The 14553-nt window shown below is 53.5% G+C and overlaps 1 protein-coding gene across 18 annotated transcripts in view; it reads right to left on the bottom strand.

The window, feature by feature from the left end:
* Window positions 1–4609: 4609 nt before the first annotated feature.
* Window positions 4610–14553, bottom strand: part of MAPKAP1 (MAPK associated protein 1) — a 240055-nt gene continuing 230111 nt past the window's right edge. For 17 of the 18 annotated variants that reach the window (XM_042245202.1, XM_027965752.2, XM_042245212.1 and 14 more), the window contains 2 exons: window positions 9772–9869; window positions 4610–5166 (listed from right to left, as the gene is read on the bottom strand). In XM_042245202.1, the coding sequence (XP_042101136.1) occupies window positions 5041–5166; window positions 9772–9869 (224 nt within the window). In that variant the 3' untranslated portion in view covers window positions 4610–5040. 18 annotated transcript variants of the gene reach the window in all.

The following is a 14553-nucleotide window of genomic DNA, read 5'->3' as shown; positions in this document are numbered from 1 at the left end:
GACTGTTTAGTCCATGGGGTCGCAAAAAGTCAGACACGGCTGAGCAATCTTCACTTTAAGGTAGAGAAGGCTTCCTTGGTGGCTCAGGCAGTAAAGAATCTGCCTGCAATGCGGGAAACCTGGGATTGATCCCTGGATTGGGACGATCCCTTGGAGAAGGGTATGGCTACCCACTCCAGTATTCTTGCCTGGGAAATCCCAGGACAGAGGAGCCTGGCGCGCTACAGTCCATGGGATCGCAAAGAGTTGGACACGACTGAGCAGCTAACACTTTAAGGTAGAGAACAGCATTAGCCTGGATCAGTTTAAAGGGAAAATATTTCACTGCAGATGAGGTGCAACCTTGGGGGGAAGCCTGTGATTGGGAATTTTTGGTGGCAGACATTGTGATTGCTTATAAGCACTTGTGACTACCCATCCTTGGGTAGTCACACCCCTCTGACCCTGAAGGAGGCAGCCCCAGGTGCCTGATTCTGTTCAATGAAATATGAGCAAAGGTGGGAAGGATTGCTTTTGAACCACAGCATCTAATTGTTGCTGCCCTTCTCTAGCCCTTCTGTCCCCTGCCCAGGCTTCAGTGGAAGACCAAGGGTGGCTGGACCATACTCTGTGTGACGAGAAATAAGCCTTTGCTGTGTTAAAGCCACTGGGGCCTTTGGGCTGTTGGTGTCACTGTAGCCCAGCCCGTCTGGCCTAGTAAACTCATCCAGTTCTCACAAGGCTCCTTTGAAGAAGGCTTTATTGTCCCATTTTACAGAAGAGAAGACTGAGGCTCAAAGAAGTAATGCAGCTCATCCGAGGACACACCAACCAGGAGACAACTGAAATCTGAGCACTGCCTGCCTGACCCCAGGGTCTGCTTTATAGGAGGGTGCTCAGTGAGCGTTCATGTCACAGAATCAGTTGGCAAGGAAGGACAGGAGGGCAGGGCCCTCGAGGCTGGCTTTGGGACTTGGGCAGGGTGCAGGCCTGCAGAGCAGGACCCCCAAATTCAACCGTCTGTCCCCAGGGCAGAGGGCTGAAGCCCGGCTCCTGCATGGCCCCTTTCCAGACACCGAGGAAGCTGGTTTTGGCAGTTGTCATGGCAGCTTCTTTGGACTCTGGAACTCCAGGAGGGGACAGCTCAGGCCTGACCAGTTCCCTTCTCAGAGCGGGCACTGCTAGAGGAGAACGTAGCATCTGGGCAACTGGACTAAGTGAGATGACGGACGCCAACATCGTGTGGCCACTTATCAGGGGTTCACACACCATGCGCTGGGCACGTGCTGTCTCACTGTCTTGCTTCCAGCGCTGCAAGTGGGCATCTCAACCCACCATACAGATGGGGCACAGAGGATCCGGCGGACTACAGGACTGGGACACGGGCTGTGTTTGAGGCCAGGCCGTGGAGGCTGTGACCCAGCCCACACCCAGCCCGTGGTCCCTGCAAGGCTCTGGGGTGGGTGCTGCTGCTTGTGCCCAGTGAGGAGGCTCAGCCCATGGAGCCAGGAAGCCTTCTCCTTCCTTTCCTCCGGCTTCTCCTTCTGGAGGAGGTGCACAGCCCTAGGAAACACCAGAGGAGGTGGTAGGAGCCATGCCAGGAGCTGGGACCATCCTGCCAGGGCTACCAGGAGGCTGCGGTGGTCCCTCGGGGCGCTAATGTGGGCACAGGGACCAGGCTGAGGGCAGGGGTGGGCAGAGGCACCGACCCTCATCCCCGCCTTGCCTCCTCTCCCGTCTCAGGGCCCCTTCTCTGGCCCTCGTGGCTGCGCCATCCTTGCTGTCAGGGAAGCTCAGACACTGCTGACGTTGGGCCCGGTGGTGAAGCCGCAGCGTCTTCTCCCAGGGACACCAGGAAGAGGGGGGCTTCCTTCTCTCCTGGGAGCTGCAGCGCCTCAAGAAGCCAAGCCTGTCCCGCTCAGCAGGGCTGCCAAGGGGCCTGACTAGATGGCCCGGCCTGGCACTGTCTGCTGCCCCCATCTCAGGTCCCCAGTTCCCCAACCTTCCTGTGGCTCCCACTGCCCGTCTCTCCACAAGCACCTGCCAGGCCCAGGCTGGTCCCCACGGGGCTTGCATGGTGCTCACTGCGGGGCGGCCTGGGGGGTCACCCGCCATCCCTTGGCCTCACTGGGCTGCGAGCGTCACGATGACCGGGTCGGGTCTCTGCTCCCTTCTATCCTGAGGTCTCCCAGTCCTTCAGCTGGGGAACCCAGGGGGCAGCTGGCAGGTTTGAGGGACGTGACAGCAGAGGGGAGCCTCTTCCAGCTTCTTCATCCATGGAGAGAAGACTCGGAGGGGTATCAGCGTGGTCTCCACCTAGCTGAGGGGCCTCCCAAGGCAGCGGGGACACTGGTCCCGGGGACCAGGGAGGAGAGGGCTCAGGAGGAGCCGCTGCTCCGGGTGGGGAGCGAGGCCCGGCACGTGGGGCTGAGGAGTCCTGGGGAGGGAAGACCAAAGAGGCCAACAAGGGCAAGTGCTGGCCCGAGGGCAGCATGCTGCCTGCAGGCCGAGGACCAGAACCCGGGAGGGAACGTCCACTTGCTGCTCCAGGGAGGGGGCGGGACGGAGCGAGCTCAGCGTTCCTCAGCTCTTAGGATTCCTGTCCAGACACAGTGGCGCTGCTGCAGGTTGTGCAGGACAGAAACCTCTGGAAGGAAGTCTGGGCTCACTGTGATTCTGAGACATTTAAGACATTCTCCAGAAGGGATTGCAGGGACCACCTACTCCAGCACCTGCACTAACAGATGAGGAAACCGAGGCCCCAGGGAGGCAGCGCCCAGAAGATCTGCAGTCCGTGGCCGTGGAGGGCAGGCCCGGAGTCTCAGGGCCAGATCCCATTCATTTGCTTTTGTGTCCTGGATGGAAGGTGGGACCCTTCCAAGCCCTGAGTCCTCATCCCTGGAATGGTGGTGGTGACCTGCCTGAGGCTGGCTGCAGTGACCTGGGCCTGTGCATATTCACAAGGGGCCGGCACACAGCCTGCCCCAGACGATGGGGGCAGCTCAGTAACCAGTGGAGGCCAGGGCTCCAGGGACTACTGCTTGGGCCTGTCAGCCACCCAGACTTGGTAAAGGCCCGGTCCTGAGTTACCATCAAGTTAGTGAGGGCCACGCTGGGGCCAGGTCAGGGGACATGCTGGGAGGTGGGGGCACGGCCTGTTGGGTCACTTGAGTATAACCTGGGTGTGCCAAGCTGCTTGGTAAAGCCCGGGAGACAGGTAAGAGATGCTCGGAGTCTTACTTTAAAATCCAGGTGTGGGTTGAGAGAAGCAGAGGAAAAACTGAATTTTAACCATCTCAGTGGACCTGGGCAATGGTTAGTGTTTCTCTTAAATTCCTCCTTCAAGTGTGTGCTGTGTGTCAACTGCACGTGAGCTGTATTCCATGATACGAGAACGGTGTTGCTTCTGTAATGGAAGGAGGTGATGATTTCAATGTCACCCTTGAGTGAAGAGGATCATCCTGTCTTGCTCAGGATTAAAGGAGACCCATGGAGCGTTTCAGAGCCGCTCGGTACATCAACTGTCAGCAAATGTCACTACCCAGCGCGATTCTTGGTGGTCACCGTTCTTTACCAACATGTGCTCGAGACTTCAAGAATTCAAAGCAATACGCAGAAGAAGGTGTTTATGACTTTTAATATTGAATATGTCACAAGATTTAATGACCAAATTAGTCATTTATATTTTTCAAAGATATCTAAATATAAAATTGCTAAAAATTCAAATAACAGATAGCAAGCTACAAATAATATTTGTTTCTGGGGTGGGTAGCAATGGAAGACATTAGAAAAGGGTGCTTCTGTTGGCTGAACAAAGATCAGAATGGAGGAGGAATTCACTAGGACGCCCCTGTGCAAACGGACCCTCGACTGTCAGAGGCTGTTTCAGCAACGTCGCTTCCTGTACCACAATTAAAAATAGTTTTTTTTTGAAATGCAGTTCCTCGGTGAAACCTTGGCCCCGCCACCCTGGCCGGGGACTCAGCGAAAGGACGTCACCCTGGGAGGGACCCTGGAGAGGTTGGTAAGGAGCACCGAGGCAGCAGGCTAGCCTGAGGGGTGGGGGTCAGCAGATGCCCATTCCCTTGCTCCCCACCCCCAGGAGTGGGACCCCTGGCAGCAGCTCCCCCCACCCCGAGGTCTCCCATGAAGTGAAAGCAGTGGCTTTCCTGCCGCTGAGACCAGGGGGCAGGCACTGTGAAGAGAGAAGAGTCTTCAGAGTCCAGGGCGTGCCCACGTGTGGGTCTGACTGTCGGCTCAAACTCAGCCTGGCTACTGAGGAAACAGCAGCTCGGCGTGACCCCCGTTTCCCTGCGCCCCGAGCTTGACGTGCAGTCCTGCCTTCCTGAAGTCAGAGGTGCTGGAGTGGCTGAGGAGAGAAGGCTTCCGAAGGGGTGGGTGGTGCAGCCCTGGACACACATCACTACGTCCCCTCCTGAACTTCAGTAAGATGCTATCCTCAGAGCAACACGCTCATTTAAACAAATGGCATAGTTAAAACTATTGACTAAACCCTAAACATTTCTTCTGAAAAATCGAGCCATAGCTTTTCCAATCTGCCTGTTCAATATGGGGAGCAGATTTTAAAGAGAATAACATAATCAATCCTGCCCCAAAGAATGGTCCGTCATACCAACCATGATAAAGAGTTTATTAAAAGGAAGAAGAAAAAAACAGAAATGTACACTTTTGTTCTTGGCTTGTTTTAGGAAATTTGATCAAGCTGCAAGGACACGTCTGGGCGCGGCTATGTACATCCTTGCGCCGGGCCATCAGGCAGTGAAGATGGCGGGGCCTCTCGTGGCTCCTTGCCGTGTCGTCCGGCCCCGGGCACTGCTTGTCGAAGCCACTGTCACTCAGGCTTCGGTCCCGTGGAAATGTCCCCAGCTCTGTCCGAGGGAGTTCCCCCCTTCCCCTGGAGCCCACCAGCCCTGTCCCCATGAGCCGGGAGCCTGGACCTCGGAGCGTGTCCGAGGACCGCAGGACACAGGGTGGACAAAAGCCACCTGGCCCCGCAGGCGGCTCTGAGCTCCGGCAACAGACTGAAGCTGCAGGCAGCCGTCACTGCTGCCCTGATTTCTTTTCCTTCTGGAAGCTGAAGCTTGTACGTCTGTTCAGTTTTCTTTGTTTTTGAGCGAAATAGTCAGCCCGGGCAGTGCTTGCTCGCGATTCCAGTATGTAGTTAACCTAGAAAGCAAGAGGACACAGCCCAGTCACTTACCAGCCACCCTCCGCTCACCCAGGACGAGCGAGGGAAGAGCCTGGCCCTGGGCTGGGCAGCTCCTGGGTCCGGTGCTCCCCTGAGCACAGTCGGGTCATCACCACGACCCTGAAGGGTGGGCTCAAAGCCTAGTGCACGACGGGGAAACAGGTCTGAAGAAGACATGCGGCTGTGCAGGCCTCTGAGTCCCTGGTGCAGCTGTTCTGATTCCTGAGCCTGAGTTCCCTCCTCACCACGTGCTGCCTCCCAGAACCTCCCTGGTTCTGTCCCCGCCTGCCATGTGGCCCTGGGCTCGCACACAACGTCCCTGAGCCCTGCTTAGGTCGCCTGAAAGACAAGACATCACCAGGATGAAAACCAAACCAAAATAAGGCTCTGTGTTCAGCCTCCCAGCAGTTGGGGTACATCCAAGCTCATAAGGGCCCCACTAGCTATGGCTCATTTGATAAAAAGGAAAGTGAGGCTCAGAGAAGGGGACCAAGATGCCCTGGATTACCGAGAGGTCACGGCCAAAGCTGGGACAGGCACTGTGGGAACCCTGGGCAGGGGCACAGCTGGGCTGCCTCCCAAGCGTCAGCCTTACTGCTGCCCCTGAGGTCTCCTGGGCTCTTTTCAGATCCCCCCATGCTGGGTGGCCACTGCCACCATCACCTTTGGCACTGAGTCCCTGTCTTGTCTGAGCCTCGTCCTATGCTTGGCTCACGTGGCAGAGGGAAAATCAAGACTTGGTTCCTGACCCAAGGGGCTCACATCCTAGTGAGTGAGCAACAGAACAAGTGTGACAACAGACACAGAAGGAGCAGAAAGGAATGCGGACAGTAACTAATGGGAACATGTGGGGAGGGAAGTCTTGCGAGGGGATAGAGGAGCTGGGTTTTGAGGGATAAATAGGAGTTTGGGGTGTACAAGGCATGGGGAGAACCAGTGTGCATCAAGGCACAACAGAGGAACACAGCAAGGGGGTGTTCATGGCCATTCAGAAGCTGAGGGGCCAGACACGGTGAGGTGGGGAGGGGCCAGGGAAGGGCAGCAGTGCTGTGATCAGACCTGCGCCCGGCGGGAGGGTGTGCCCCTGGCTGGGCAGGGCCACAGGGCAGCAGCAGTGATTGGAGCACTTTTCAAGGATAAATTCATTTAATCCTCACAACAGCATTAGGAGAAGAGGGCGGCAGACGATGAGGTGGTTGAATGGCATCACCGATTCAATGAACATGGACCTGGGCAAACTCCGGGAGATGGTGAGGGACAGGGAGGCCTGGCGTGCTGCAGTCCATGGGGTCGCGAAGAGTCGGTCATGACTTAGCGACTAGACAACAACAAGGGCCTTAGGAGGAGGTGGCTGCTACTGTTATCCCCACTGTACAGAGGAGAAAACCAAGGCTCAGAATGGCAATGTCATTCACTTGAGGCCACGAAGCTTGTCAGAGTTCGGGTTAGAACCTGAATCAGTTCTCTGGCTTCTCAGAGACCCCCACCCCTCACCTCCTCAGACTCCCCTTGTCCCACCGCCCCAGCAGCCCTCTGGCTGGGCCTGTCTGTGAACCAACACCGTTCCTCTCCAAGCTCAAAGACCGGAAAGTTGAGAAACCTGAATACTCCTGGCTAGAGAACTGAGCCACCCCTTCTGTTGATTCTACACTGAGGGCCACGTGTCCTGCCCTGAGGGGAGAGGCCTCTGCTGAGTGAGGAAGAACGGAGGTGATGGGGGTTGGGGGGGGGGCAGTTCAGATGGCCTGGTTCGTGTGGGGCCGGGGCTCCATCACGGCATCCCCTCCAAACTTTCTGCTCTGATAGTCGGCGGCAGCAGGCATTAAGGGCTGGTGTCTGAGTACAGAAGGCTTGACACGCTCAGCCCGCTGCCTCGCCAAGTTACCAGCTGAGAGCAATAAATCATGAGGCCGGCAGGCCGGGTGATGACGTGGGACACCACAGACGATGCATGGGAAGAAGGAGTTTTATCATTCTTAATAAGAGCAATCTTTGGACTCAGTTGTTTGCACAATCAGCTAGCCTGTTTTCAGTGTATTTTTGGCACATGTAACTTGACAAAAGCATTTAAAAATGATCCTTAACAGGCCAAGTATTTCCTAAATTTATTATCTTCAATGCTTTGTGATAATCACATAGATAATTTTAATGGAAGATTAATGTAATAATCAAAAGATAAAAACGCCCTTTGGTCTGCCATTAGCTGGTTAATATGCTGTGGCTTAAAACTTGCACAATTTTATGCACTATAGAGTGTTTCACTTTCAATGCATTTTACAGCTTAAGGCATAAAAATATAGGGAGTTTTCATGGTCAATAAAGTCACAGCCTCTATCACTCGATCATGAGAAGAACCCAACCTGAAGAGACCAATGATTCCTCTGAGATTCATCTCGAAGCCTGCAGAATTAGGGACCACACATGGCTTAGCTCAACTCTATCTCAGGCGGGGTGGGGGTGGGGGAGTCTGGGACTGCTCAGCTGGGTTCGAGCTGACACTCTACCTCTGTGCACTCTGGAGCCTTGGGCCTCTGTATTTTCATCTATAAAGTGGGGGTAATAGTGTCCACAGGTTTCCCAGGTGGTACAGCGGTAAAGAATCCACCTGCCAATGAGGAGACACGAGACACAGGTTCGATCCCTGGGTCAGGAGGATCCCCTGGAGTAGGAAATGGCAACCTGCTCAAGTGTTCTTGCCTGGAAAATCCCATGGACAGAGAAGCCTGGCGGGCTACAGTGCATGAGGGTGCAAGGAGTTGGACACACCTGAGCTCACACACATACACAATAATGTCTACATGGGGCAGGGCAGTTGTGAGAATGAAATGAGATCACGTACATCAAAGGTCTTGTAGACAGATGGTGCTCAATAAATGGGTCCCATGGGGAAAAAGACAATGAGATAAAAATAATTTGATGGCAAGTTGCCTATTTGTAATGGTCTGACATCAGCCTCTCATGCTTGTTTCCTCCTTTCAGTTTCAGTCTAAAGCTCTTGTTTTATGTGAAACTCCGTAACTCTAGAACCACTACATATGATGCTGGTATCTATGACCAACTTGAGAAGAACCTCTGATGGAAGCATTTCCACTAAGTGGGGCCACAGTCACTGAGTATCAGTGCAAAGCCCCATGAAAACACTGGCAATGGCAGATCAGGATAAGTATTTAAATTGCTTTAGAAATCAGAGATCGGAGATGTGAAATTTAATCTTCCATCAGGATCACGACCATTAGCTTCTCTAAGTAAATCAGGCTGGGACTCTCCTGGAGACTCAAGCACGATGCAATATTTCTACAAGCATTTTCATATGAAAACAGACAATTTAGGGAAGGCGCTAGGCCTCAGGGATTTTGCAGAAAAGCATCTGCTTCCAGGGAGCGTTTGGTCCTGGAAAATGATTTCTCTGCACTTGTTCTTCCGCAGTCTCGCACTGAAGTCATAAACCTGTGTTTCTGTCATCAATCTGCTGTTGTGAAAATTATTTTGATGTCAAACACAGGATTATAATTTTACTAGAATCCTTCTCAAGTCTTGAATATTTTAATGTTGGCTATAAAAAAAAGGCCAGCCCTGACGGGGTAATGGGAATATTTCTCTTCCTGGCCCCTGAGTGTGGCATGAGCTCCCTGGGTGGCCTGGTGATGCGGGCAGGTAACTCTTAGATCGCTGGTTTCAAGCACTCCAGGCAGGCACTGCCCGCTGGCTGTTCTGATGGGCTCCGACCTGGGGTCATCTAGAAATCCTCTGCTTTCCATCCAACTAGTCACGCTACTCTTGTCTCGGCTCTAAATTCTCCTCCTGGCAGCTTTATCCTTTTAATTCTCATCTACCACTTTTGAAAATCTTTTGTAAACTCAAAATGTTTCTGTGAAACAATTTGATTTCACTCAAATCTGTTTAATTCCTGAATGCCATGCACACCTGGGACCTTAGGAGCACAGGTTCTAGAATCCCCCAAACCTGGGGTCAGGTTGTGGTTCTGCCAAGTCCCAATCCTGGCTGAGTTAGTTTTCCCCTGAGCCTCGGTTTTCATCTAGGAAATGGGAATGATTTTATATCACTACCTCACAGAGGTGTGAAGCTCCTTGAGATGGGACAGGTCAAGGGCCTGGCTGAGATCCTGCACTTTGGACCCTTCAGTAGATCTTAGTACTTTTATTACTATTATTAATACTTGATGATATCTACTCTTAAAAGGAAAATGAATGATCACTTAGCTAGGTAGGCTCACCTACCTAGCTAATATTCATTTAATATTCTCTCTAGCAGCCCTTTGGTGGGGTGGAGCAGGGTAGCTACCATGATCCCCATTTTACAGGAGGAGAAACAGAGGCCCAGAGAGGTGCTGTGACTGGCCAGAGTCACACACTGGAGGGGTGGGAGCCCCTCAGTGAAGAGCAGCTGACGTATGATGCGGCCCAGGCCTGGGCGCGCACCAGCCGGGCGACCTGTAGCCAGCACAGCGTCTCTGCAAAACTGGCCCAGGAGACTCATTGGTGCTGCGGGATGGGGGTGGGGGAGTGGGAGAGGGGGCACACAGCCCCGCACACCGCAGGCCTAGGCCGAGAAGGAACACTCACCTTGAGCACGATTTCGTTGACAGTAGCAGCGTCAGATTCAAAGTAGAGGTGTTTATAGTCGTGATTGCTTAGATATGTGAGTTTAAATATTGCGTGACCTGCAGGGAGAGAGAAAAGGCGAGGTGAGGGGCTCTGGCAGATCACCTCGGGGGCGGCCCCCCAGATTCTCCTTTCATCATCCAGCTCCCGGGACAGCAGGTGGAGGCTGCCCAGCAGCCACTCTTCCTGGAGCGGTTCACCTCGTCATCACAGGCCGGGGGCTGGGGGGAGAGTCAGGTCCCGCTCCACAGCGGAGAGGGTGGGTGTAGGCTCTACAGAACTACTCCCACATGATCATTACATGGAAATGGTGGTATTTTTTAAGGTAGAAGGCCAATTAACTCCAAATTATTCCTCTAAAAATAAAATAACTGTGCTTAAAGTCAAATAAATGAGCAACAGGAAGGGGAAAGGCCGATAGTAACGCGATTACGAGGGTCTCCAGGGCCGGCTCCTGAGGGAGGGGAGTCCGGGTCGTGCGACCCCTCCCGTGTGGAGGCTGCTCCCAAGGCCTCTGGTCATTTCCTGGGAGGATGGGTGGGGTCGGGGTAGAGGAGCGCATGGAGAGGCTGCTCTGAAAGCTGCCGCCTCACACCGCAGACTGACCTCGGGGGGCCAGATCCTCTGAACACTCGAACCCCCCGAGATCTGAATTCTTCCGCACCCCTTTCCTACCGCCCTCAGGGCAACCCTGTCATTGCTGGGACTGCTTCCTGGTCTGGCCTCATCGCACTCTACCACCCTCTGGTGCCACAGACCAGCCCGGGGCCCTGCACACACCCACCTGTCCATACTGGGGATGTCCTCGCTTGTTAACTTCTCTAAAAGACCTGCCCATGCTGGCCCTCCAGCTCACCCAGCACCTCCATGGGACATATTCCCAGACGTCTTCCCACACAGTGCTCGGCCGTCAGAGAAACCCGCCTACGTGTCACGCCACCTGCAGCCGAGTCCACACCCCCGTGGCTGTCCTTGGGGCCATACGTGCCAATCAGACTCCCTCCTCCAGGCACCTGCCCGCGTCAGCCCCACGTGACTCTCTCCCTGGCCATCAGGACATGCTGTCCTTGGGTTCTGGGAGACCCCTGCGGCCCTCCCAGAAAGTCCTCTTTCTCCTTGAGCTGTTCTGAAGTGGGTTTCCGCTTCTGGCAACCAAAGGCGCATTGCTCCAGAGAGACGTGCAGCCAGAGCTCAGCAAATGTTCCCAGACCGAGGCGCAGCCTGTGACACCTCGCTCCCAGAGGCCTCCTGCTCACCAGCCCCAGAAACAACACTCCCCCCGTCCGCTCTGCAGACTTTGGTGCTCCTGAGACTAAGATTCAGCATATCCTTTCTGTTAGGCGTTCTCATCCGTTGTCCTTTTAATTGAAGCAGTGGCTGGTCATAGTTATTAATTAATAATATATCACCCGTATTACTGTAAGCTCACCTCTTTCCCGGAGAAACCTTCTTGGAAACTTTATTTACAGTAGCTAATTCTTCAGATCTCCCCAAATACACTGATATATGCTGAACGTCTGGGGCCAGAAAAGTGAAAGTGCCGCTATTTTATCCTGGAAACATCACAGTAATATACTCATCGTGCCTATAAATTCAATATTGAAAAAACTAGCTAATAATTTCTGAAAAACCTTGCTTTCGGTCACTTGACAAATGTAGCCTGGTTCTCAATCGTGGTACTGAAATGTTAGAATTCTTAGCTGAAAGTTCATCATTTTGTGAATGTATAAATTACCTGTTTCTGAGACGCGGATCTCATGCTAAGAGGGTGGATTGTATGTCAGGGTGCGCGCGTGTGTATTCCCGGATCTCACAGGATTCAGCTCGGAACCACCTGAGTCTCGGCGGAGAGACTGCCATGTGTTAGAACACCGCGGATCTCTCTGATGGCCGTGCTGTGACCAAGCAGAGATGTCTATGAAGGTCACAGGGCTGTGAAGGACAAACAGAGATGCCCCCTCCAGGAGGCCTTTCTGCTGACGCCTGGCCCTGACAGACACAGACTCCAGTGCCTGGGGCTGCAAAGAGCCAGAAGGTCTTAGGGAGACCCATGGACCCGAAGCTTCGGGGTTCACTGACCACTCTGATAAGTGATCTCACGGACTGTCTATCCCACCTGCTCCCACTCGTCACTGACAAAACAAAACCAACACCTCCTGTCACTAGAGCGTGTTTTGCCTGAACAACCGAGACACCATTAAAAACCCGTCTGGCAGGTGCTCTTCAGAAACAGCCAAACCTACACATGGCACATGTGACACGCGGTCTGCAGGGGCCTGGGGCCTCTGATGGAAGCCTCCACACTGTCCCCCGGGAGCACACGGGCTCACGGAAAGAGGCCTGTGGTTCACCTACACACCGGTCACAGGGCAAAAGGAAACTATCATCCCACAGCAAGTCTCTGGGACGGCAGCATATCTGGGTCAGGTGACTACAAACACCCCCATGTGAATTGTGCTGAGCTCGGAGGCTGTGAGCGTCCCTTGTCTGTCCCCAGGGCTCTTTCCAGACCCCCAAGGAAGAGGGCAGCAAGCGGGAATGACGTACAGTGCACCCCATGTCGCTGAAGCCTCGGACTTGGCTGTCCTTTCCAGGAAAACACTCACATCACCGCGGAAGGAGGATACCGAGAACGCTATCTGGGGGGCCTGCGTCAGAATTCAAGCCGGCCCTCAAGCGACTCTTACAGAGCCAACTGCGTTAGAGTGTGGGGGGACATACCCGCAGACAGCCCCTTCCTGCTCAGTAGGAGGACTGGGCGGGGGCGGCAAGCTCGAGTCAACCTGGAGTCACGCTGTCACCCCTGCTGGAGCCCTGAGGCGTGCAGTCGAGGCATTCCAGCAGTTTCCATCCTGCGGCTCTTCCCCTTGCTCCAGGGATCCCTGTGTTGCTGGGTGGCCAGAAGGGCAGGTTGACGCACTCAGGTCCTGCCAGGAGTCAGGTGAATGCCCGGGCCAGAGGGATGGACACCAGGAACACCGAGAGACAAGGACGATGAGCAGGACGAGGAAGGGGATCACAGGGAGATGGCAGGGAGACCCCAGGGGAGCGGGCTGGCCTGGAGGCAGAAGGGCCATCAGAGGCAGTTTCCTAGAGAAGCTGACGCCTGTCTGAGTTGTCCAAGAGGAGGAAGGGGGGTCAGCTGGGTAGAGGTGGAGTAGAGAAGGATGTAACAGGGTAAAGACAGAGCAACCTAGGACAAAAGGCAGCAGGCCTGCCAGATGGCGCTCTGAGCAGCGGACAGGCAGGACGTGATGGGACACAGGGCCGACTGAAGGGCTGGGGAGGGAGCCACTAGTGGGCCCTAAGTGGGGCAGTAAACGCAAATTGTCATTTGCAGCACTCACCCTGACTCCCCAGGGTCTAGAGGCTGGAGGACCAACCGCCACAGTCCTCTGGGTAGGAGCGTACTCACTTGGTTTTGAGCTAGACGGGGGCAAAAAGGATGCTGAGAAAGGGATCGACTTGAGAACCACAGAGAAGGAACTGTGACAGGATTTGGAAATGCTTTCACAACAGAATAGTTAATAAGCAGAATTCACACTTGTATAATTTCACCCAACCCAAAGCCCACAGATTAAAGCGAAACAAGTTAATCGACCTAGTTCTGGAAATGAATCTATCAATAACCATGAGTAGTTTATGCTACATGGTAAATCTCCACCAGCAGTGTCTGGGTAGATGGAATCACTGGCATTTCAACACCGACTGAACAGAACAGAAACACAAAGCGACAGAAGTCTGTCATCAAGCCCTCCTCAGCCTCGGGCGGCTCGAGGTTCACCTCAGGTAAAGGGGGAAGCGGGGTCAAGCGCCCTGCTCGGCTGCAGCCTTCCAGGGCGTCTGTCCTGGGATGTGAGAGGGAACGAGAGGCGGGCAGGTTAACTCTTGGAAACTCAAAGAAAATGAGCAGCTCTCACAGGGAAGGAGTGAGCCATAGGGGCAAACTGTACAAACGCCAGCTGAGGAAGAATGACGCTGTTATATGGTGATGTCCTTTACTATGCTTCACAGATACTGCATTTTTTTTTTAAAACAAATTGAAGGTTTGTGGCAACCGAGCACTGTCATGATAGTGAGCATTTTTCAACAATAAAGTATATTAAAATTAAGGTATGCAAATTATTTTCTTAGACATGATGTTACTATTGCACACTTAACAGACTACATATAGTGTAGATATAACTTTTACATGCATTGGGAAACCGCCCAAAATGTGTGTGACTTGCTTTACTATGGTTGGCCTGGAACCCGACCTGCAATGCCTCTGAGGCATGCCTGCATATCAGTAACGACGTAAAAGAGAACACAAAGTCTGATATTCCAATTAGTCCAAGATTTCGCTTGGGTTGTTAAACTTTTTGGAAATTAAAGCATAACAAAAGCCTGGGATCCAGAGGGGGAGAATGTGAGCGCTGGTCAGAGACTTGGGAAGAAGCCCGAGTGTGCTGAGTTCCAGTGCTGAGACCGTGGGAGGCACTGCCCCCAGAGCCCAGATCTGCCTGGGAGGAGACAGCACCCGTGACATCTCACATGGTGCTCAGGTGCAGAGGGGGCTCAAGGCGGGTGGTGGCCATCATTGTTACAACTGTGATGGAACTGGTATTTGAAGCTAAAATTCTCATTATTTTGAAGATCTGGTTTTTAATTGGGCCTTCTTTGAGCAGACTTGCTTTCAGAGCTTTATGAATAAAAATGCAATATAATGGAATACAAAATGAAGTATCCAAGCCCCGGTCACAT

The sequence above is a fragment of the Ovis aries genome, chromosome 3, assembly GCF_016772045.2.
Source record: "Ovis aries strain OAR_USU_Benz2616 breed Rambouillet chromosome 3, ARS-UI_Ramb_v3.0, whole genome shotgun sequence".
NCBI lineage: Eukaryota > Metazoa > Chordata > Mammalia > Artiodactyla > Bovidae > Ovis > Ovis aries.
Note: the sequence above shows the minus strand (reverse complement) of the source record. Positions and strands in the feature narration are given on the sequence as shown.